Raw genomic sequence first — 25,313 nt, 5'->3', positions numbered from 1 at the left:
GGGGGCACGCCCCAGTCCTCACAAGGTATAAAGCAGACCCAGCTGAAGTCAGACTCACACCACTCCATGACCATGCCGTCCAGCTAACACGGGCACTTACTGCCTCGAGCTTCTGTATATTTAGTGCATGTAATTCTGCCAGTGTGGTGCCTGGTGGATGAAAAGACACCAGGTAGGGAGAGGTAGAGCTAGGAAACAGCAGCCAGGGCAAGGATTTCACCCTTGGCCTGTAAGGACACACCCAGAGCTGGCTGCTGCTCTGTCAGGCATACCGTCAGGGCAGGGTCCAGCCACGGTACACAGATGCAGGGGAGAGGCTGAAGACAGAGATGACTTCCTCAGGCTACACAGCAGATGAAAGGTGGCCAGGCTGGTGGCGTCACACCCGTGCCTCTAAGCAGAGGCTTAAGGACGTGTCCTGGGGACCGGATCCACCAAGGCTGGCTCCTCTGCTGGCTGCCAGTCTCACTTGACCCACTCCACAACTCCTTTTTGTTTGTTTTTGTTTTGTTTTTCAAGACAGGGTTTCTCAACTCACTCTGTAGACCAGGCTGGCCTCAAACTCAGAGATCCGCCTGCCTCTGCTTCCTGGGATCAAAGGCGTGCGCCACCACTGCCTGGCAACATGTCCATTTTACAAATGAAGAAACTGGTGCTCAGAGGCGCTAGCCTTCCACAGAGCTCAAGCTCTTAGGGTTCAAAAGGACAGATGGCCTGCAGGTGTGAGCTGTAGGACAACGGCTGCAGGCAAAGGTAACAAAAGGGACAGCCATGGCCCAGCAGTTCTGGTCCCTGTGCCCTGCTCGAGTGAGCAGCCCCTGGCTGTCCTTTCTCTGAAGAACTGTGTTTGCTTCTGTATTAGGAAGCAACCCATCTCCCTCTCTCCCTCTCACTGGGTTGGGCTGGCTCACTCCCCTGGGGTGTGTGCCTGATAACATAGCATCGGTGAGGTTATCAGAAGTCTGGTTCAGGGCGGGTGCTAAACTGTGGGACCCTTCAGATGCTTCCTTGGTCGGAGCCAGTGAGGGGTCTATCTACAGTCCTGAAAACTGTCTGACAGGCAGTCCCTGTTCCTGCCCTGCTAGCAATCTGGTTCCTCCCACTCCAGAGCTGCCCAGAGGCTCCTAGGAAATGGGCCAGCACATCTCTCTCTTAGTGTCCCAGACTGGAGACGAGGACCAGTGCCAGCCATCTGGCCCTCCTCATCCTCATCCACTGTGCTTCTGAGGAAAGCAACTGTAAGAGAAGGAGACCCTGGGGGTGTGGCTTTGATGGCAAGTCTCCTCACCAACACAACAGGCTCTAAAGTTCTTCAAGGCTGTCCTTTTAGAGTCAGCCAGGAAGTACCTCTGGAAGATTATCTTGTGTGCGAGCGTGTGCGTGCGTGTACACACACACACACACACACACACACTCTGTGTACCTATATCTCTGAGTTTTCAGGGTCAAGGGAACAAAAGAACCCTGGGGTAAACTACGAGCTGTACACAGTGTGATCAAGAGAGCAGCCGCTCGCTTGGAGGAAGAAGCCTGGCCTCACTGTGTCCAACCCACACAGCCTTCAGGCACACAGGCAAGCAGCCAGGGTAAGACGCCTGCCTGCCTGGCCTAGGCCTCTGCAGTGGACCGGCTTGTTGAGTGCAACCTAATTAGTTGTTTCATTTGTTAAATGGGCTATTAATAGCCCTGAACCCCTCAAAGGACAAAATGCATGCAAATTATTTAGCCTAGGCTCTTCCACCAAGCCCCAGCGGCTGTTAGCTTTTATGTTAAGCCCCTGGCTATAGTTCCAAGGTCTCAACATCTGAGGTACTCTCACCTTCTCCTGGACTCTAAGCCTCCCCATCTCCCAGCTGACCAAGGCTTTTTTGCAGTGCTTGGGTCACGCTCTATCCACAACCTTTGCTGGCTTCTACTGTTCACTAGCCATCTCTGCTGGGTCTGGCCTCCAGCTCTTATATGTAGCAGACACCTTACTCCCAATCCCAGGGAACACTGCTGAAATCCTGTCTGCGACCCTTTCCGACGATGTATTTATCTAGGTCAGGGACTTCACCTCTCTGCCCTCCAGCCTCTTAGCAGATGGTGCTGGCATCTGAACCGGAGGTCTGTGTGAGCTGGAGGAACACGGTATTGGTGTCTGCTGCCTGTAAATGCTACAGCTCCACAATCACTCTCGCCAGGGTGAAGCTGAAGCAAGCCTGTCATCGCAGGAGCATAAACCTCATGATCTCCATAAAGCAGACTGGAGCAGGTCAAGCTAGGTCAGTGGTGGCTTGACTTAGAACTGAGAGGGTAGGCAGATGCCCAGATGTGTGAGGACATCTGGCAACCCCAGGCTGATGGAAACAAATGACAGAAGATGAAAGGCAGAGACAGTGCAGGGACCTTAATTGGATCGATTTCATTTCTGGACCTGGGTCTGCTACCAGGAAACCAATCTCAGGATGGGGATGGGAGGGGATTATTGGCAAAACAGACAGGGATTTCCCTGACCCCTCCCCCAGGCGAATGCTAAATGGTCATTGTGCTCAGTTTCCGGAGGTGGCCTCCTCTCCTGCCAGGACCCTGGTTTTCCTGCCCCGGCCAGAAGCTTCCCCTCTGATTTCTAAACAGTGACCAGGCTGCATGACAACACGGAGGCCTGGAGAGAGGGGCAGCAGAGGAGGCACAGATAGCAGCAACCCGTGCAGGGACGGAACCTTTCTACAGTCCTGCCACAAAGGGTCCTTAGGGATGTAGCAGGACAGAGTCAGAGAGAAGCTTGACACCCCCTCCAGGAGTGATCAGGCTAGGCCCTTCCAGCACACAAAGCCGGAGACTCTGCCAGACATAATGAAAGCCAGATGAGTGCAGGGCTGGTGGCGGGCCGCCCACCACCAAGCTCCCCGGAGTCCCTCCCCAGCCGCCTCCAGGATGAGACCACTGGGTGAATGAGCAGCCTGGCTTGGGACACCTGCCAAGCAAAAGAGGCCTCCCAGGCCTGGGGGCCCCATGACCAGGAGTGCCCGAGTATGCTTTGTCCAAGCCTTCTCTAGGCAGAGCAGGATGCAGGGCTGCCTTGGGATTCCACTACCTCTGGGGCATGGTGGCAGGTGTACACTACGGTGGAAGGAAGAGGGCACTGCTGGGTGTCCCTGCCCAGGACACTAGAAACAAGCTCCTACCCACATCCACTATTCCCACCTCCCACACATAAAGGCATGATCTCCCTTCTCTGAATCCTCCCGAACTCTAACCAAGATCTGATGCCGGCACATTTTCTAAGCGGGCAGAAATGAATCACCATGATTGAACACCTTACAGTCCTCTAACTGACTGAACACTTGGCTCCACACGATGGTTCCAGCCCATCCCACTCCCTTCTTGCCACTGCCTCCTCTGAACAGCCTTGATGCTCCCGGGTCATTAGACCTATGTCTGACTGAGTATTCAAAGGCCCCTGAGGTTCCACTCACCTCTGGGGAGTTTAGGACTGTGCCACCACAACCACTTGCTGGTCCACTATATTGTGGCCTCCTCGTGTCACGCGCCCCATTGACAAGGGTTGAAATGAGGATAGGCCCTCGTGGTTGGAGCATTCACGCACCACAGACGTGTAAATAATGACAGCATGGAGGGGCTTAAAGGTTTGACTGACTGCAGTAATTGGGATTGGTGGGGGCAGGTACTGGGATGAATTGAGGGGGTATGGAAATTCAGCTCTGATTCCCCAACTACTGCTGAGGGAGGGTGTGCTGGAAGCTGTAATGCCCAACTGGCTGCCCCATGGCTGGTACAGCAGGGGGATTTCTGAGGAAGGAACCCCCCACCCACACACAATGCTGCAAAGACGTTGGGCCTCGGCTCACCCACCTCCAGGCGCGGCAGATCAGGGTCGAGCTGCGTGAAGCTGTGCAGCACCACTGGACAGCTGTCGGGGACGCCCACCTCCAGGCGCACGGCGTCCCACACGCTGCGGCTGCGCCGGGAGCCGGGAAACAACGGCTCGGTGCCCCCTATGGGCCCGGCCGCGTCGGCCCACATGCGCTGCACCATGAACGACTCAGGGTGGCGTGGGTGGCCGGCGGGCCGCGAGACCCGGGGCAGCGCGGGCGCAGGGCCGGCGGCGCGGCTCCGCGCTGCCTGCGCTCTGCGCCAGGGGCCGGACCTCACTGATGTCAGCTGGGGGCGTGGGCTGCTGGGGGCGTGGTTTTAGAGGGGGCGTGAGCCTCCTCTAGTTGCCAGGCCTGGGGGACACCGCTTGCGCGCACAATCTATGTATTGTGTGGGCGTGCCCGTGATGCTGTTTTGCTGAAATCAGATCCACTTCCTGGGAATTCCAGTTACAACACCCCCTAGCTCTGTAGCCTCAGTTTCTTCACCTGGAAAGTATGGGTAATGAAAATGACTTCCTCCAAGAGTGTGACTAGGAGGATGTCATGAGGTCACTGGCTATGTGCTCATATACCAGAGCACAGGGAAGGGTGACCCTGAGGACTGATTGGGCTCAGTGTCCACAGGGCGTTGGCATCCAGTCAAGCTCCACTGGGAGAGGGGTGCTTCCAGCCTGAGCACCAGTCACCACAGTCATACACAACTAGACCGACCTACTGTGCAAAAGCAATGCTGGTTACCACTAGGTGAGGTGGCGTACTTTTAAAGGCTTGTTTATTTTATTGTATGCGTACTGTTAATTTGCCATGCATGTGTGTACACTGCAGAAGTACCTGGTGCCTGAGGGGAACAAACTGTGAGTTGCCTTATGGGTGCTGGGAACTAAACTCAGGTCCTCTGGAAAAGCAATGAGTACTCCAGTGCTGGGCCATCTCTCCCACCCCAAGGCCCAATTTTCTCTGAAATTTTTAATTGTCGGAAAGTATTTTTATGAGTAGGCTCCAGCGAATACGATTTAAGAAAAAGATAGGCAGATTTGGCTTGGTGTGGAGATCCCCTAAGGCTGCTCAGAAGCCGGGGCTCTGCCCTGCCTCCAGGAAGTCCAGGTGTGGGGAGTATGTCACAGGAAGGCAGTGGCTCCCACACATTCTGTAGGCTTTTCCCCAGCCCCATTCCTGGGCCAAGGACCTGGCAGCAGCCCAGCTTTGTTTCCTGTCCCTGCTTTTCTTTCCTATTCTGGCTTTCTTCTTCTAAGGGCCATTCTCTCTGATGCTTAGTCCCCAGGTGTCAACCCTGCGGGCAAGGCAGGGCAAGGCAGGCCGTCAGCAGGCAGGCCATCAGCAGGCAGGCCGTCAGCAGGCAGGCTGCCTCCAGACACAGTAACTGCAGGGATGGACGGTGGCAGAGGTGAGGTCCCATCGTCTACTCTGCCCTTCTGGTTGCTGTCCACCTGTTTTATCAAGTTCCTTTCCTGTCTCGTTCTGCATTTCCCTCCTGTAAAGTCTGTTCATGGATATCACATGCACAGATGCAGAAACACAGACACACATTTGTGTAGGCAGATACACGGAGACATAAAGCCACACAGACAAACAAACAAACAAATTCCTCGCTCCCACAGGCCAACAGCTCAAGCCTTTTTACTCTGACCCCCTTTCACCAATATAAGAGTCCTCGTGTTCCTGCCTGCTGCCCTAGACCCAACGTGGCTCACACCCTTGGCATCCCCAGCACCAGCTGTGACTTTCTAGATACTTCCCAGAAAGCAGAGCCCTCCCCAAGGTCTCCTAAGCGTTCCCTCATGATTAGCCCCCAGCCTACAGGGTATATCCTTTACCAAGAACAGGCCCACTGAAAGAGAGGGGCTAAGGACAGCATATGCAGGACAGTGAAGAACGTCTTGCAGCCCACACCTAAATCTAACCATCACTTGGGGAACAGCAGGAGTCAGAAGGGTAACCTCCACACACCACCAGTCTGCAACCTATGGAAATCCAGCCTGTAGGACAGACAGGTTTTGCTTTGCTAACACATATATGGGGGTGTGGAAGTCCACAGAAAGAAGAGATACCAGCCAGTATGTGGGTTTGTGAACCTGATATGAACAAACATACTGTTGAGTAGCAAGGTGATGAACTCTAGGATACCTACCCAGCAGGATCCTGAAATAAGGGGAATAGTGAACTGCGCTCGGCGCTCGGCACCACGAGGGTCAGAGCAATGACCCAGGCAGCCAAGTTGCTCCCTAGCAAGCAGAGTGTCTGAGTATAGCGGGCAAAGGGATGACTTCACATGGGAGGCATGGCATGGGGTGGGGAGAAAAGGCTTGATTTCATTATGTTGCTCCAAAGAGCAAGAGATTTGATTCTAGAATTTTCCATTTAATATTTTTGGAGCAGGTCAACCTTAGGCAGCTGAAGACCACTGTAAATCGATGGCATTGGACGCTGCTCCTCCTCCTCTTCCTCTTCTCTTTTTGTTTTTGAGGCAGGGTTGCTCTGCATAGCCCTGGCTGTCCTGGAACTCAGAGATCCGCCTGCCTCTGCCTCTGAGTGCTGGGATTAAAGGCGTGCGCCACCATGCCTGGCTGGACACGGACATCTGGACTTGGACATTGTTTCTTAGCCGCTTCTATGGTGTGGTTACTGTTAAGAGTTATATGTTGGGGTGGGGATGTAGCTTAGTGATGGAGAGCTTACCCATTAAGCACGAGGCCCTGGGTTCCTCAGCCCCAAGGGGGAAAAAGCGTGCTATGGCTGTGCCTGGGATTTACAGATGAACGCATGTTATTAAAGCTTTATGCCATATTCTCTACCTTGAGTCTATCTGGGATTTCTCCATAATAATAGTTAAAAGAACAAAAGGGGTTTGGCTGAAGAATCTCCCTCTGAGGCCCTGGTGGGATGTAGTGACCCTGGGCTAGATTTGAGCCATTTCCTATGTGCTTCACTGGGGTGTGTGTGTGCAGGGGGGGGAGTCACTTACAGGATCCTGAGGACAAAGTAGCCTCAGGCAGTGGGGTCCCCAGGAACTGAGTCCTGATGTTCATATGTTCATAAGGGAGGCTGGTGACAGCCCTGGTGACCAGGAGTGGGACCTGGGGTGTCACACAGCACTGCTCTCCTCTGCAAGAGAAGGTTACAAGGAACTGGTCTCTCCTCTTCCTCGTCCCAGCCCTCCTGGGAAGGCACAGCAAACCCCTCAGGAACAATGCTGACTTTCCACAGTTGGATGATGGTCCTCAGAGAGCAAGGCTCTGAGCTGACAGGCGGAGATTAGAAGGAAGCCAAGAGCGCCTCACACATGTATTTTGTTTGGACTGCAAAGTGTTTTTAAATGTTTGAGCCAACAGTAAAAGGTCAGGTGATTTCACATAAAAATCCAAAATTCAGGCGTCTCCTGTAACTCTGCGTGACCTGACCACACCAGCTGTGTTCCTGAACATGCTTAGAGGCTGGGTGGGAGCTGAGCGGCTTGGCACCTGTGGGCTTTAACTCCCCCGACACCATTCCCTGATGCTCAGACAAATGAGCCCCACAACTGTCTAGGTCCCTGCAGTCTGGCTTCCTGTCTTCTGGATCCTGCCCTCCAACTAGGATGAAAATGCGTCCATCCTCACACCGCTTCGGTGAGTGCATCGCTAGTCCTTTCAGGCTGCCAAGGTTGCCCCGCCATGGTTCTCAGGGGCCTAGTTCCATGTCTGCTGGGTAGACATGGGTAGCAGACAACCAGAGCCAGACCTGGACACCAGGCAATGTCACGACAAGCACAGAAATGAGCCAACACGTCTTCTTCCCACCCAGGGTGGCCACAGCCACTGAGGACAGCGGCCGGGTGCACCCTGGTAGAAATCCTTTTGTCTCTTGTCTAGGCACAATGGCCAACCCTGGGGAGGCTAAAGCAGGAGGAAGCAGGAGGATGATCAACTTGGAACCAGCTTAGGCCTCAGAGCAAGGCCCTGCTTCACAACAGCAGCTGGCTCCCCCCCCCCCCCCCCCCGGCTGGCAGGTAAAGGTCCTCTGTCTGTTGTTCTCCCGTTTCAAGTTCACGGAGGGAGGACACTGCTAAGGTGTGGCCCAGCCCAGCTCCTCTGTCATTTCCCGACGAGGGCATCACCATTCCTGGCCTGCCTGGGTTCTGGGGTGGCCCTGTGTGGGCGTGTGAGTACACACCTTGGCGGGAGGTGACGCACCTGGGCCTGAGTGGCCTGGCTCAACCCTGTGCCCTGCAGTCAGTCTCAGGAGCCTCTCTACATAATGGAGGAGGGAACTGAAAATAGCAACTCCCCCAGGAGGTCATACTGGGTGGAGGGATATGACATGATTACCCCAGATCTCTGACCTCACATAGAGTTGCTGCCCAAGGAAAACTGGAACAAAGCCAGCCTGAAGCTCAGTAGTCCTGGAACCCAACTAAGTTCCAAGCAAGTTGTCTCCTGACCACCACCCATGCACTACGGCACACATGCCCACATATATCGCACATACATGCATACACAATAATAAATAAGAGGGGCCAGAGTGATAGCTCAACTGTTAAAAGCACTCACTGCCCTGGCAGAGGACCTAAGTTCATTTCCCTGCATCCACAGCTCCAACGCCAATGACAAGGGATCTGACACCACTGACATTTCTGATATCGAATAGCTAGACCCACATGCAGACGCATGCATCAAATACAATTAAACATAATAAAAAAGTTGTCTGTGCATACATGCACACTAAATCTCTCTCTCTCTCTCTCTCTCTCTCTCTCTCTCTCTCTCTCTCTCTCTCTCTCTCTCTCTCTCTCTCTCTCTCTCTCTCTCTCTCACACACACACACACACACACACACATACACAGACACCCCCTCCACCACCACCACCACCACCACCACCACCACCACATACATCAAGCCTGGGGCAATGGAGATGCCCCTGTAAGGACACATGATTCCTAATTAGCCTCTCTGGGTTCACGCTCTGGCTTCAGCCTCAGGGAACTCATGCTCTGGATTGTTACGCTCTGTCCCACCAGTGCAACTCCACACTGGCAGCTTGTTGACTGTCCCCCACCCCCGTCACAAGATACCCACTGTGGACCTACCCACTGTGGTCACTGACAACCCTGGGGACCACCAATGCTCCAGATGCCACATGAAGTACACAGAGGCAGAGAAGAAAGCCAGTGAGTACACGAACACATAGACATGGAGATGGAGACTCAGAGCTGAACTCAGACTGAAAACTGAAGAGAGGAGTTGGAAGGGGGAGGCCTGGGGGACAGACAAGCTGTGGCCTGTGTGAGCTGATCAGAGCAGTCAAGGGAACCACTGAGCACGTGTGGTAGCTCCATGTGTCCCACAGTCTCATCGGTCCCTAAGCCTAGAGGCAATGACATTTGTCCCCCAGCACACCCAGAAAGGCCCTGGCATGAGGCTCCCATTCCCTCCTTCCCCTGGAGAGCGGTCAGCAGGCTGCCAGCCTGGCCCTCCTCTTACACTCAGCCAAGGGCCAGGTGGGAAGCGTCCTGAGGACCTGGAACCCGGCTTTGAGCCCTACTCCCTGCTCCATGTCTTCAGAGCCCCAGGCGCACCTCAGAGCTCAATGTCTCTCCCAGAAAGAAGGAGACATTAAGAAAACAATGAGGACCACATACCAGCTATCGCTCTGAGTCAAGTGTAATCCAAGAAGCACCATCCGATGTGAGCTGTGAGCTGCTGTGACGGCCCACAGGCGTGCTGTCTGCCACTGCTGGGGACAGGTGGTCAGCCAGAGCTCACACATAGCACCCCAGCCTCAGAGCTGACACGGGGTACAGGAGACAGTCTCCTGGTGCTTCTGACCAAACTCCTTCAACCAGTTCTGACAAGGAGAGTAAGGAGCCCTAAGGTGCCAACTCCCACAGCCCAAGCCAGGTCTTGGCTGTGACCTGACAGTCTTTCTGGCAAACACTTACCTCAGCAGTGGGTGTCAGCAGGGGTGCTAGCCAGGGTGTTGGAGCGGGAGAGTGGGCAGTGGTGCGGCGGGCGATGGCCCACCGCCTGGCGGTCACCACGGAGACACAGGCGAAGAACACTGAGCCCTTCCTCCCCCTGGGCACAGCAGGCCTAGCATGGACCCGGTCTGCTTCCCGGGCCATAGCAGGGTGAGAACCCAGTGGGGAGTGGGCTCTTTGGCAGGCTGTCAGATACTGTGTCTGCAGCCCGCCTGCCCCAGTGGGGCTGAGTCCCAAGAGTGCCTAGGCCTGCTGTCACCTGCATGGCTGTCATACCTGCTGCTGTGACGGGCAGGGCCAGGAATTCCCGCTTGTACCAGGCCACAAGGCAAGCAAGGATGAGTGGCCAGGACTCTGTTCTGGGCTGGCCTAGTCATCTATTGCTAACCTATACCCCTTAGGTAGACCTAGCTCTCTCCTCCTATCCTCTGTCTCCAAGATTGCACCCCACGGATCTCCCTTGGGGGACTGGAAGTCTCTACACCGGGATCAAAGCAGCCTTCTTCAGGAAGAATCACCAAATGAGCATAAGCCAGGTCTCCAAGCCCCATTTCACCTTTCCTGACCACTTAACTCACAGCTCCTGGCTCCTGTCCCAGGTACCTGGCAAAGATTTTTTTCTTTTTTTTTTTTTTTTGATTTATTTATTTATTATATGTAAGTACACTGTAGCTGTCTTCAGACATACCTGAAGAGGGAGTCAGATCTTGTTACAGATGGTTATGAGCCACCATGTGGTTGCTGGGACTTGAACTCTGGACCTTCGGAAGAGCAGTTGGGTGCTCTTACCTGCTGAGCCATCTCACCAGCCCAGATTTTTTTTTAAACAATTTTTATTTATTTTATGTATCTGAGTACACTGTAGCTGTCTTCAGACATACCAGAAGAGGGTGTCAGATCCCATTACAGATGGCTGTGAGCCACCATGTGGTTTCTGGGAATTGAACTCAGGACCTTTGGAAGAGGAGCCAGTGCTCTTAACCACTGAGCCAAATCTCCAGCCCCTGGCATGGAGTTTTTTGTTTGTTTTTGAGATGGTGTCTTGTAGCCCAGGCTGACCACTACTTTACTATGAAGCCAAGGATGACCTTGAACTCCTAACGCGTTCTTCATTTTCAGTGGAGACCGAGTAGGGTGGTAAACACTGAGTACTACACCCACCAAGATGTCAGAAAAGAGACCGCAGAAGAACTAGGCAGGCTGTCTGTCCGTCAGGGGAAAGGCAGCAGCTACGTTGGCGTTGGCTTTAGAGCGGCTCACCGTCCTTCCCCTGATTTTACTGCAAAACAAACCCTGAAGCCCCTAAACCGGCTCAGCACACCCGCCCCTCTGACACAGAAGAACCAGGGTCAGGGGAAGAAGACTGGCTCCTGCAGCCAAGGCCACAGGCTGCTTGCTTCTGTCTGCAAACACATACCTGACCCAAGGCCCACCAAGCCCAGGATGAAGTAGGCAGGAAGCCAGCAGTGGCCAGCGAATCTCCAGCTCCCCCAGAGGCACTCCAGCAGGCTCCACCAGCACCCTAACTCTACTCTGAGCAATGCACATCCTTTTCCAATGGTCTTCGCATCCAGAGTGACTGACTGATCAGTGGCTCTGAGCCTTGAGGAGGGGGGGGCTTCAAGCCTTGGTTCCTGTGCCTGCTTGGTGCTGCCGCCTGCAGGACTTGCAAGCATACCACACTCCTCCATATTGGCCTCTCTCTCCTGTACTACCTACCTAGCCACTGGCGTTGGCTGGTACAGGTCTACCAGTAAGAAAGGGGTTTCCCCAGAGGCCTGTGGAGGAAGTACGATGGGACCATTAGGGCAATGGCATTGTGTTTGTGCCTTTGAAGGACAGGCGTTTACATGGACTTCCTGACTACCATGCCTGTGCAAGATACAATGCCTGCCTCTGCAGACTCCTTATTGCCCGACAGACACTCCCTCCAGCCCTCCCAGCATCCTCCAGGCCTAGTACTCTGATTTCGCCAACCTGCCCCAACCTTTAGCTTAGGCTGCAGGGCTTGATCCTGCGGCCATTCTGATTCTCAAAGGGCAGGGCTGCCTGGGGCAGCAACGCTGAGCAGGCTGAGAGGGCTGGAGGGTCTGAGTCACAGCTAGGTCAAAGAACAGGACCAGAAGGACCAGCTGCCACTCCTGAAGCTGGGGTTCCAGGAGGAGGGACCAAAGAGAGGGAGGAGCTAGTAGCTCCCAGCCCCACCCTGCCACAGGCCGGCCCTGAGAGAGCAGGCCCTTTGTTCCAGGCCCTCGGGAGCCACGTGATCCCTGTCACTGTCACTGCCTGGAACGGAGGATGGCCACAGGAGCTCCCAGAGCCACAAGAGTGGGCTCAAAGGGCTGAGTATCCCCTGCCACAGGGACAGCGCCCCGCCCCTGCCTGCACAGCAGTGCTCCAGCCCATTCTCTCAGGATACCCATGTCATCTGCTCTGTTCTACACACCAGGGGCCCTGGGAGACAAGCCTGCGAGGTGTCCCTAGGCCCAGACGCTAGCGTCTGTGGGGGTACTACTGCTGTGGGAGTGTCTTCCCGCTCTTCACAGGTGTGGGGGGGTGCTCTGAAGGGTGAGAGCCCATTGTTTATAAACAACTGGTGGCTGTCGCTAGGAGCTGTGACTCAGCTGAGTGGTGACTTCCAGAGCTGTTTACTCCGCACAGCATCCTGTCCAGGAGGCTGCCTGGGGCCATGGCTCTGCTCCTCTTTCCTGCTGCCTGCTGACCTGACACTCCTCCTATGCGGGAGGGAGGGGATAGTTCCTCTACCCCACCACACACCAGGAACTGGGCCCACACCCACAAGTCACCCCACACATGTTCCTGTGGTCCGTGCTTCACTGGCTTCTTCTCTGGGGCCAGGGAGAGTGTATGCCTCAGCTCTGACCAAAAGGCCCTGAGCAGTGGTGCTGCCATTGTCTGTACTCCTCAGCCCCAAAGCAAAATTTACCCACAGAGGGAGTAGATACCAAAGCCCTGGTCCCCAGTCAGGCCAGGCTTTTAGCTCTTCTCAGGGAACACAAAACATTTTCTACCCAGCCTGAGACAGAATGCTGAAGCCACCGTCATTATCTTCATGGTACAGCTGGGGACAGAAGCCCAGAGAAGGCGAACAATCTCCCCAAGGTCACGGGGCCATGGAGACACTCAGACCCAGTCAGGGTCTAGGGCTGCCTGCTTTCCTTTACTCTGAATCAAGTTAAAGATCAGAAAATATTTATGCCTGGTGGCACTGACAGGCGCAGTGAGGCTACAGGACTTGTGTCACCGAGAGCGGAGGTCTGTCATGTGGACAAGGCCTGGGACTGACTTCTGTTGCCCCTGGCTACTATCCATAACCTGGTTGGTGCCTGGAGTCCCAACTACTAGGCCTGGAGGGCAAATCTTTTTCACTTATTCTGTAGTTCAGGTCGATGACCTCGGAGAGCCGTCACTTACAAAACCCACCCAGTGTGGACATCACTGAATCACCACAACGAGCCAGGGAAAAGGCTCCTCACAGCCACACAGCAGGGCCAGTCATCCAGTGCTGCTGGCTGTAGCTGGTGTCCTAGCTGCTCTTCCCAAAATCCCTTGCCTGCCTTAAAAAGACCAGGATGCCTCTGTCCTTGTGGTGTCACCCGTGGTCAGGAGGAGCCTCTCGGAAATGCCTGGGTTTTGAAGGGCCAGAGCTTCCACGTGACTTACGGGAGGAAGTTTCACAGAGCCATGGGCTTTGTTGCCTTCCCCTGCAGTCTACAGCTGGAGAGACCAAGAGCGCAGAAGCGCATGCCACACCTGCCCCAGCATGTGGAAGCTGGGCAAAGCCTGGGGGGGACCAGGAGCGGGCTGGCAGCTGAGGCCCGCCCCAAGCACAGCAGTACCTCACAGGAGACTAGCTCACCACAGGGCTTCCCTATGCTGGCAGCCTGCTGCCAGGCCTCCCACCAGACCACTGAGTCATGAGGTTGCCAAGAAGGGGAGGACCTGAGAATAAGTGCCTGTCCCAGCCACTCCCACTGGCTTTGGGCCCAGCAGGATCCAGCCCTGCCAAGGGCTTGAGGCTCCTCTGGGGGGAGGGGGTGGAGAGCAGCTGGGACTCATTCTGCCTCCTGCAGCCTGAGCCTGCCCCCAGGATGTCCTGCAAGTAGCCTCCCTCCAACTGGAAAGACCCAAGTGGCCGCTGTGAGCTATGATCTGGACAAAATTCTAAGCCACCCGATGGTTGTGTAGGTCTTTTTCCCTTGCTGATCCTAGCCCACAAAAAGCTAATCTCTGCCTCAGACAGGCTATATGCTTAAAAGAAATGTTCAGTGGAAACACTTCTGATAGGGCCTTGTGTGGGCCACTTGTTCAGAAGAATGGCGCCCCAAAGCTGCTCAGGGTTGGTCTTCTAACCAGATCTTTTTGCTAATTAAGAGCCATGACACCTTTGCAAATGTAACCAACATGGTGACAAATGCTACAGTTTCTAAACCTGGTCAGTTTTGATAACTAGAAAGGCCACAGGATCTGACCAGTCTAGGGCAGCCTGAGTTGGTGATAAGCTGGCAAACGGAGCAGATGCAAACCCATTTCTAGAGCTGGGGGACCCTGCTCAGTTGACAGAGCACTGCCTAGTGTACATGAGGCTCTGGATCCCATCTCCAGAAATGCATAAACTGGACACAGTGGCGATGCCTATCATCCTGGCACCTGGGAGTTGGGGACAGGGGAAGTGGGAATTCAAGGGCATCTGTGGCTACATATGGAGTTGGAGGCCAGTCAGGGTTACATGAGACCCTATCTCAAAACCAAAATTTCACAATTCCCGTCAAAAATCCACCTGTGCTCCTATGACCCTAGGGCATCATGAGTAAACTTCATGTTTGAAAGTGAGAATGTTGTGGAGGGAGAAGAGCAGGGTGGACACAGAGGAGGCCACAGCAACTGTCACAAGCCAGCGAGCCCTAAGCTTCCTGGGCACAGCAGTCCAGTGTCCGGCATCTAAGTCCGCGGCTAAAGTGTGCTCGAAGGCAGAGACGCCTCACAAGTATTGAGAGTTAAGGGGATACACACACGTATAATAGCACACACACCAACACTGCTGTGTCAGCTTGCGGCCGGCCTTCCTTCCTTCCTTCCTTCCTTCCAAAACTGGAAGGGATGGGAGATGGGTGCCCTTGGAGGACTGGGGCTCGGCTCCCAGCATGGGTAGGTACCTGACTTGGCAGACTCATGAGTACCTGCATAGACAGGTAGATCTGACTGTCCTGGTGGCTCCTCTGGCTTCCAAATTCCTGGACTCTAGTGGCAATTCCTCGGGGTTACGAGAGCTTCATGGAGGAGGAAGGGTGCCCTGTCTGCCCACCTGCTCCTGTGAAGGTGTGGCTGTGCCCCAGAGGAGAGTGAAGAAAAACACCAAAGCACAGGAAGGCAGGGGAGGTGGCAGCTGGGCTTTCTGGGAAGCAGGTGCCCTTTTCCTTACAAGAGCCAGGTGCTTCCCAGAAAGCATCTTGCCCTGAGATGCCAAGTCAGCTCTGGCTCAGCACAAGGATCTGCCCACTTTCCTGGCTGGCCAGAAGCAATTTTAGGTAGTGGGTCTCTGGCCACTGGCTAACTATAGGTCGTTCTGGTGTAGCTTGGCCTGAGCAGAGACATCTGCACCAAGGGACAGCGGAGAGCTGAGAGAGGCTGTGGGTGAGGGGAGCCCACAGCCAGGCTCTTGTGCCCAGCAGGCCATGGTCATCCAGGGTTCGGGAACCACAGGAATCAGGACAAATGGGCCCTTGTGGTGCGGGAGACTGTTTGCTGTGCCAGGGACACTGCGTGCCCAGAGCTGCCACTAGCCTGCAGCCCAGGGCTGGGAAGCAGGACTGCCCTTTCAGAAGGACCTCCCGAGTTGCCCTGACCTAAAGAGGCTTCAGCCTCCATCTAGATGCCAGGAGATGACAGCGCTGGTGCCTGCTGTCCTATTTCCCACAGAACTTTTCCAACAAGGAAGTTCCCCAGCCTGGAGCTGGTACTGCTTTGTCCCACTCGAGCTACCTGTCGGCTCTCTACCAATCCTGACATTGTTCCTTTTCCAGAAGGCAAGACTCTCAGATGCCCCCTCTCCTGCTGGGGCCTGCCAGGGGCTGCCTGGTCTCCACACCCCATAGGATAACAGAATGACCATGCATGTCAGGCACTGTGTACAGCACTTCCCGGCCACTGAAATGCTGGGTGAGCTGAGAATGATCAACACATGAACAGATCCGAGAATAGACACTGAGGCAGCTGAGGGTGAAGGCTCACCTTCCTGTCCCACAGCTAGGAAGTGACAGGTTCCCCCACCACCCCCCAGCTACTTGTCCCTTCACATATACACTGGCCCAGCCACCGGTAGGTCTGTCAGGTCTGGGGACACACATTATTGGACCACAGCAACAAGGGCCCGGACTTGCTCAAAAGTGGGCAAGGGTGTCCCCAACAGGCAGGGGACAGAGCACACACTGATCCGCATCCCACACTAGGCAGCAAACTATGCAGTTGCTCCATCTTGAAGGCCCAGAGGCTTGGAAGGCACAGCATTTTCCCCACACAACTACCCCACAAGGACAGAGTGTGACCCGGTGGCTCCCTCCCTCAGCGCCTCCACGTAGCTTCCCTGCCCTGCCAGCACCTGTTCCTGGCAGCGCTGCTGGGAGCAGTGCAGGAAGCCAGGGCTCTGTGAAGGAACTTCCCAGCCCTGGCTGCTAGGAAGGAAACACTCTTAGAATCCCGGAGATGCTGATGATACGCATCTCAGCCCCTTCCCACGGGACACTACCTGCCCACGTGCTCCCTCCAGTCTCGGGTTGTCATTCTGGCCACTCAGGGCTGCTCCAAGCCAGGTGAACCACCTTGCTTTTAAAATTAAAGTCCAATCTTGAGCATGGATGTTCAGTTTAGAGGCCTGAAACTGGCCCCGGGGAAGCAGTGGCTAATGGCAAGACCACCTCAAATGGCCCAGACAATATACTCAATTTCTCGGGGTCTGTGTGGGAATATTTGTGGATTCAGTTCAGAGCCTGCAAGTGTCCCTGCCTGCTGCGTGTTCTAAGAAGAGTCACCTCTGCAGAACCCCGTGGCTATCTGCCTCCAGACACTCCCTGTACCGTTGGAAGGCCTGCTTGTGTGGTGTCAGGTACATGAGCACCCTCATGGACACTTCATGTCTTAAGCCTGCAGGGGAGGTCATGAAGACTTGGGGTTAAAGAGTCTGCTCAGGGCTCAGTCAGGATTCTCATCAGCCTGGCTTCATCCTCCTCCCTTCTGACTTCCAGACAAGCCAGACCCACTAGCACCTCCCCCTCCTTGTGAGGATCAGGGCTGGGCCTCATCAGGCAAGAGTGAGTTCCTCTACAGTGGATTCCTTTCAGGTGGGGAGAACCCCAAGGCCTCAAAAATCATTTCTTCTCTGCTCTCCCAGTTTGAACTTTTTTTTTTTTTTTTTTTTTTTTTTTGGTTTTTCGAGACAGGGTTTCTTCTCTGTGTAGCCCAGGCTGTCCTGTAGTCCAGGCTGGCCTCGAACTCAGAAATCTGCCCGCCTCTGCCTCCCAAGTGCTGGCATTAAAGGCGTGCGCCACCACTGCCTGGCCCAGTGTGAACTTTACTGGGCTATCTCACCAACCCCCAGTCTCTTGGGACATGTCACCTCTAGGGTCAGGATGGGATCCCGGAAGAGACAGAAGAGGAGGTAGACTACCCAGGCCCACCTTTCCTCATCTCCTTTGGCAATAAAGGCCCTTGGGCAGTGCTCAAGAGCGATGGCTCAGCCCTCTTCAGGGGAGCAGACGCTGGGTTCCAACTCAGGTAGAGAGGAGAGCAGGGAGAGACTCACTCCTCTCACCCAGCCCAGCAAGAGCAAGAAGTCTCCGCTCCTTTAATTACGCACCCAGTCTAAGGGCAGGGCTACAGGCCAGTCAGAGGCCACTCCTTGCTCGACTGTGCCCCTGGACAGCCTTCTTCCAGCACAGGGTTGGACTCCACAAATGAACATAGCACCTAAGGGGATCTATTCCCTTGCAGGGAAGCCAGGAGTGGGAATTTCCTTGAAGAAAGGGAAAGGGGAAGGAAAGAGAACATAGGTTCTGAAGGATGGTAGCATGCACCTTTATCCCAGAACATAGGAGGTAGAGGCAGGCAGATCTCTTATGAGTTCAAGGCCAGCCTGATCTACATGGTGATATTCTAAAAAAATATACAAACAAATGAAAAAACACTGAATGGCTTAGCAATCATTTCAGGATATTTAATACTAAAACCTCAAGGCCAGTGTCCAGCTGCACAGACTGTGCACTGGAATCCAGTTACCTCAACCTCAAACCCAGAATCTACCGGCTGAGGCGGACTCAGCCAAGTGCAGGCCCTGGGCCCGATTTCCCACATCCCGTGCAAGTCTCCAAAAGTGCCATAACTTACAGGGTGGTATTTAGGGAAAGCAACAGATGAGCCAAAGATGGAGAAACAGGCCAAGAAGAATTATGCTGTGGTCGCCCGGCTAGTTAGTCTCAAAGTTGGCTTGGGACCACAGCCTTGTACTCCAGGGGCTCCAGGGGACTCTTGGTCTTTGCCACACCTGGGATGCCGCCTTGCCCAAGACTAGGGAGTCTGGGGCTACAGGGTATTTGTGTATGGGGCAGGGTGCTGTTAAAACATCATGCCTGTCCCTCTGAAATGGCTGGCACCAGGCTACAACTGACTGTACCACTGATTCTGAATTTTTCTGACATTCTACCACTGTCCAACTGTCACTACTCAGATATCCAGAAAGTGGCATTGGTTGCTAAGGGACTGGCCTGATGGCAGGCAGCTGCAGCTTGGGGTAATAGGAAGAGGGAGTAGACTGACTGGGGTTTCTCTCAGCAAGGATCCAGGGGTTGAAGGCTGCTAAGCCCTGTATGGAGGTGTGGGTGGATCAACCACAGGAGGTAACTCAGAGCTAAGAGCCACACACAGGCGGTGGGAAAGCCCCTAGCCTGGAGCCTTCCTGCAGGTATTTTGGGGGACTGTGGTTGCTAAGCAACTATACTAGGTTACCATGGGAACTCTCCCTTCTTCTGGGTCTTGTCATTTTTTTATGGAGATGCCACATTCCTTCCCATCTCTACCTCCTCAGGCTGTCTCAGCTACCTGTAAGGGGACCTGGAGGCTCCCCAAACCTACCTTGCTTACAAGGAGGCCACCTATCCAAGGAAGTCCTATGCCTCTAAGACTCAGATTTTTTTGGGGGGGAGGGGGTTATAGGGGATTCAGGTCTCACAGTGTACCTCAGGATGACTTTGAACTCCTAATTCTCCTGCCTCAGCTGGGATTACAGTTGTGGACCACCATGACCCTACAGGGGAATGAAAAAACTGTTCAGCTTGGCTTGCATCTCCATTCCTGCTAACCACCAACTCAGGGTCTTCCTGCCTTGACAGGGCTCTGACCACTAGATGCCCAGTATAACTTCCCTAGCCCTGGTGCCTGGCCCCTCCCTGGCTTGTCTGTAAAGGAGTGTCACCTGGGGCTTGCCATTACCCAACCAGGGGTTGCCCCATGCCCAGCTTACCAGTGTTTCCCACCCAGAAGTAAGGTGCCAGCCCCAAGGGAGACTCGAAGAGGGGACGGGCCAGCAGCTGCCTCACAGAGCTCTGGGCAGACGATGAGATGCTAAAGTAGGGTCAGGGGCTGACAGGATTCTACCTGAAGTATACCCTTCCCCTCCCCAGCATGGGCTCCTCACCCACCACACTGCAGATGGCAGAGCTGAAGCTGAGCTCAGGTCCTGAGGCCTCAGTCACGCCTTGTCTCATCAGACCAGGCCCTGGGCCCATATCCAAGCTGAGGGGCGGCTCCCCACTCGAGACCACGTGCACACAGTTCTCTTTTAACGGTTTGGTCAGTGGGCACTGACTCTGAGCTCAAGGCCGAGATTATACCCAGCAGCATTCATATGGGGTTCGAGCAAGGAAGGGTGACCATGAGAAAGGGTCTCCACTACAGGTGACCCCCACCTCACTGACGTGGAGCCATTCCACAACGTACACCACTCTGCATATGGAAGGAACAGCATCTAAGAAGACCACGCAGTGGCCTGCTGAGCAGCCACACTGGGTAGACATGCCTCCTCTGGGACAGGCTAAGGACAAGGTCCCTGCCAGTCATGTGCTGTACAAGCAGCTCACCTTTCCCTAAAACTACTTCTTGTGGCCTGTGGTGCTAGGGGAGCTGTCTGGAAACTGCAGTAGGCCAAGGCAAACTTCCTGGTGAAGAGCCAGAGGGAAGCAAAGTCCAGGCCCCAAGGTATGTGTGGTGGGGAGAGGGGCTGGGGGAGGAGCTCCTCCTCCTCAACAGTTACCAGCAACACCCTACTCTCATTCTGATTTCCTTCAGTGTGTGTCACCAATTATGACTCCTGACCTGTTCACAGTTTGCTTGGCAACCAGGTGAGAATTTGTGGAAACTCAGGACAGGGCAGTGCAGTACTGGACTTCCACACCAGAGGTCACAGCGCCACCTGCTGGTGCTACCATTGGTGGCCTTCAAGCCTTCCTACACGGGTGAAATTCCTGCCACATCCTAAGGAACCTGGCCTTCCCTATACCCTCATCACAGGCTCAACTGTGTCCTTCCAAAAGACCTTGGGTCCTGCAGATACAGTCAACACAAGGCTAGACTGGGATGGGTTAAGGTCAGGGCTCAACCTAATCCACACACACACACACACACACACACACACACACACACACGCGATGTCCTTATAGTAATGGAGACAACCAGACACAGACACACAGAGGCAGCCGTGTGGAGGCAGAGGACTTGGACTGGCATGTTTAGGGGGATTTAAAGCTAAGGACTACAGCCATGCCAGAAGCTGAAGAGGCGAGAAGGGCGCTCTCCCAGAGCCTGAGCACAGGACTCAGTGGTTCAGTGGAGTTGATGCCTTGCTTTTAGGCTTCTGGCCTCTAGACCCACAAGAGCAGGTTTCTGCAGCACAGGGTCATCCACTATATGACATCTTGCTAGAGCAGCCACAGGACACTGACACAACGTACCAGGCCTGTCACCTTTTCGTCACCGTCATGCCTACCTCCCTGACTCCTGTCTCGCTCCCTGACAGCTTTCTGCACTGCTCTTCCTGCCTTCTTTCGTGTGGCTGACCTATGAGATGCGCAAGCACACGGATGAATGGCTCTCCATCTCTGTTACTTCACCAAGTTCAGACGACCATAAAAGTCAGAAGCTGGGAAAATGGCTCAGAGGTTACAGGGCCAGGACCTCCACGACTCAGGCAAAGCCTGCTGGCTGTGGCTATCCAGACGGATATAAACCTAGCCTCAAAGGGTAGGGATGGGACCTCCAGAGCAAGCTGGCCAAAGCCCAGTCCCATTAGGTGAGACCCTGTCTCCCTCAATGAACACAGCACCTACCATATGCATGTGCCCACACATGCATCCATGCCCAGTGTGTTGGAGTTTCCAGCACTCGGAAGAGAACCTCTGTGGGTTCTGGGGTCTACACAGTGAGTTCCAGGATAGCTAATGCTATATAGAGATCCAGTCTAAAAAAAAAAAACGAACCAAAACTAAAAAAGCAAACAAACAAATACACGCATGCATAACATATATGCACATACTTGAAAGTGGAAGAAGAAAAAATGTCAAGAGACAGCAGCAGGTGTGGAGACAGAGGGTGGTGTGTGTGTGTGTGTGTGTGTGTGTGTGTGTGTGTGTGTGTGACAGCAATGAAGGCAATAGCAGGTGAGGAGGAAGATGCTTCCTGCTTCTCATGGCCACCCTGGTGCCAGGACAACCAACCTTTGTGTTTCCATATCCCCTGGCCCTTCAATCTCAGGAGGCTAAAGGCCATGTGAGTCACCCCTCTCTTGTCCTTTGTTTTCCTCTCTCAGCCTATCTGGTCTCCCATAAGCACAGTGGAGACTCATTCCGGCACCTACTTGACTGTGTGTGTGTGTGTGTGTGTGTGTGTGTGTGTGTTGACACCGTAACACTTGGAGACTGCTGTCAGCTGTGACTAAAACACAACCTTAAGAGTTAGAAGAATTAGTCGGGCATGGTGGCGCACGCCTTTAATCCCAGCATTTGGGAGGCAGAGGCAGGTGGATTTCTGAGTTCGAGGCCAGCCTGGTCTACAGAGTGAGTTCCAGGACAACACAGAGAAACTCTGTCTCGAAAAACCAAAACCAAACCAACCAACCAAACAAACAAAAAAAGAGTTAGAAGAACTGTGGGTGGGGATGGAGAGTGGCAGGGATACAAACACAGCAAGCCCGGCTCTGGGCAGTGGTGCAGGGACAATCATGTCCTCTCTTGGCCTCCTCTCCCAGTCTACACACTGGAGAGTCGACAAGTAAGCAAAGTCAGATGTGCTCCTCTGGCACACACCTCCCAGTGGCCTGAATGCTAAGCCGTCTGCTCAGCCCATACGTCAACCCATAACGCCTCCCACTGACCCCCATCTTCCCTAACCCCACCCCCTGAGCGTGCTGGATTTGACTAGCTTCCAACTAACAAATACTGTGACCACAAGGTCACTGCCAATGTTCTGTTTAGAAAGTATCTTGTGTCTTACTGGATTTCTTGTTTCCTCCTGGTCCTCCGTCTTCCCTGCCTAACTCTGAGGAGGAAGCAGGTTCTGATGTTATGAGCTGTCCTACAGAAAGGCAGGTCCACATGGCAAAGAACCCAGAGTGGTCTCATGGTCAGCGTGGAACTGAGGCCCAAGGCCATACTGGTCCTGCCAGTCACACACAGTAGGATGAGCTCCAAGGTGGTTCTTCCCAGCTGAACCAGGGTGGGTCTTGTCACATGAAATAGATTACTATCAAGGTCTGGGGGCCAACTGTGAGTCAGGGGCAGACTCTCACACCTTGGAGGAGAAGCAGAACTTCTTAGGTGTTTCCTAAGGGCGGGACCTACCTACAGCTGTCATTTTAAGAACCACACCCAGGAGCAAGGCAGCCACTGGTCGGAGTTCAGGCACGCAAGGCACTATGGGAAAAGACAAGAGGAAGCCAGGGCCCTTACACCCAGCTCACTCTGAAGTCAGGGATGCTAGTTGGGGAGGCCTGAAAGAGTGGAACACAAAACACCGAGAAAGAACGACTCTTGGAACTCTGCCCCCCTCCCCCGCAGTTGCTCCATTGACTAAAAGGATACTGCTGCCCCCCAGTGGTCAGTACCAGCACTACAGCCCCCAGGCAAGAAACCCTGAAAACAAAACACATCCTTTTGTTTGCGGGTTGTCAAGGTAGCAGGTCTCCCAGGCCCCAGCTGGGCAAAGGAACAAGACCTGTATGTTTCAAGGGTTACCACAAAGACCTCAGTAGCCTCATTTCGCCCCTCTTTCCTTCTGATGGCTCTGGGACTCTGTCTCTCTCAGGAGGCCTCTTTCAGTCTAGGCAATGACCCTAACCCCATTTCAAATAAGAACCACACATTCTAACGAGGGTGGTCTTGTCCTTGGACCCTGGAGGAATGGTCTAGAGTTTTGTCTCCCTCTGAGTTACTCTGGCCTTTAAGTCACTCAAACCCTAAGGCTGCTCTCTACTCAGCGAGTCCACCAGGGGGGAGGCATTTTCCTAGAATTTTTTTGGGTAATGGGTCAACCAAAGCCAAAACACATTCCATAAGCCCCTGGAACCCCCGGGGGCGGGGAGGAGTCACAAAGGCCAAGCATCCTGAAGTGCAAAGGAGGAAACTAAGGTCTCCTCAGCAGCCTCCTCCACACTAAGGACCGCCGCCCTGCCCTCCAGGCTAGTCGGAGGATGGCCCCTGACAAGGAGACCCTGGGAATCTTAACATCTCTCGGTCCATCAGCGCCTCCCGTACAATGGGCACCCCCGCAAATGTTGCTAGGAGACTGGACGCCTCAGCCCCAAGACAGAGCTGCCTCCAGCCTCTTCCTTCTTCCACCTCACCACACCACCTCCACTGTCCCACCGTCCTCGGAAACCTAGGAAGTCTGTAGGATCTATCGAGAGTGAGTAGGGGTGTGCGCTCGTGCTTGGGTAGGTTCCACAAGGAGGGGGTTAGCCAGTGTTCCCCAAGACCTCAGGAGACTCATTCCCCAAGCAAACCCTACGCGAGGGTTGAGCCCTGACTCCAAGGGCCGGAAGCCTTCCCTTCGCCACTGGTCCCCGCCCACCTGGCATGCCTCTTGCCAGACCTCAGTTTCTCGATAGTACGCGGTTGGACAGGTTGGACGCGGAACAGCGTTAAGTGCACGCTTAGCGCTGCGTGGACGCACGCTCGTTCTCCGGGTGGGTGCGGGCTTCTTTCACACCCATCGGCACAGGGCCCCATGCCGACTCACCTGGCAATCTACCATCATCCTCAGCCTCGGCAGCTCATCGCCAGCCCCAGGGCGCGGCCCAGGGCTCGCAGAGGCCGCTCGCCTCGGCCCGCGCGCGGCGCAGCGGGGCGTCCGGCTGCGGGGCTCATGGCGCGGCCTCCGGTCCCCGCCAGGCCCGGAGCTCCGCGGCCTTCGCCAATGCCGCTCCCATTGTCTGCGCCGCGCCTCGCCTCGCCTCGCCGCGCTCCTGGCCGTTGGGGCCTCGCTGCTCGGTTCCGCCGGAGCTCCGGGAGCTCGGGACGGGTGGGCGGAGACAGCGCGGCCCCGCCCGGGCCCCGCCCAGCTCGCCCGCAGGTGCGAGGGGCGGGCCCCAGTGCGCGAGCTCCGGGACACGCTCGGCCTCTTTCCCCGCCGGGCGCAGGCGACTGGACCTGGGACGTCCGCCTGGTGTCCACGGCCCGGCGCGCGCACGTGACCCCGCCTAGCCGCGCGCACGCGCCGCGCACCGAACGCTTCTCTGGGTTTGTGTCCCCCCCATTCCCCCTCCCCCCGTCCTCTGCCCTGCCGCCTGCGCTGTGCTCCTGCCCCGGCAGAGTTTAGAATCACCGTCACGGGTGCTGAGTATAGGTGGACATGGGGCAGCTCCAGGATGGAGATTCTGGACATTCAGTTTCTTAGGTACCCTGACGCCACCTGCAGGACTCAGCTTGGTGGCAGTAGACTCTGAGACTGGCAGGAAAGTCAAGTCGCTCCTTCAGTCCCTCCCTGGACCTTCATCTCTCCTATCCCTTCTCTTCCCTGTCATCAGGTTGCCTCTGACTGGTATTCGGGTTAGGAGAGAACTTAAAAGGAGGTTCTTGTACCTGGGGATGAGCAAGTGTTGGGGTCTGGAAAGTTACTTCTACCAAGGAGTCCTTAATCACTTGGGATTAAGCCTCATTTTGGGAGTTGGAGAGATGGTTCAGCTGGTAAGAACGATTGCTGCTTTTTCAGAGGAGCCAAGTTCAGTTCCCAGCACCCATTCTGGAGCTCCAACGCTGTCTTCTGGCTACACACATACACATAAATAAAAATAAATCTTGCTGGGTGTGAAGATGCACACCTTAAATCCCAGCTCTGAGGAGGCAGAGGCTGGCAGAGCTTGACTATGAGGCCATCCTGGTCTACATAGTAAGTTTCATGC

General features: G+C 54.7%; 1 protein-coding gene across 4 annotated transcripts in view; it reads right to left on the bottom strand.

The window, feature by feature from the left end:
- Ralgds (ral guanine nucleotide dissociation stimulator) overlaps positions 1 to 24,525 on the bottom strand; it is a 39,873-nt gene extending 15,348 nt beyond the window's left edge. For 2 of the 4 annotated variants that reach the window (XM_021192365.1, XM_021192368.1), the window contains exon 1: positions 3,856 to 4,121. In XM_021192365.1, the coding sequence (XP_021048024.1) occupies positions 3,856 to 4,038 (183 nt within the window). In that variant the 5' untranslated portion in view covers positions 4,039 to 4,121. Of the gene's footprint in view, positions 1 to 3,855; positions 4,122 to 24,151 lie in introns of those variants that run through there. The other 2 variants (XM_021192369.2, XM_021192370.1) reach the window with 2 other exon arrangements.
- Positions 24,526 to 25,313: the final 788 nt, after the last annotated feature.

Source organism: Mus pahari, chromosome 3 (assembly GCF_900095145.1).
Source record: "Mus pahari chromosome 3, PAHARI_EIJ_v1.1, whole genome shotgun sequence".
In the NCBI taxonomy this organism is placed as follows: domain Eukaryota; kingdom Metazoa; phylum Chordata; class Mammalia; order Rodentia; family Muridae; genus Mus; species Mus pahari.
Note: the sequence above shows the minus strand (reverse complement) of the source record. Positions and strands in the feature narration are given on the sequence as shown.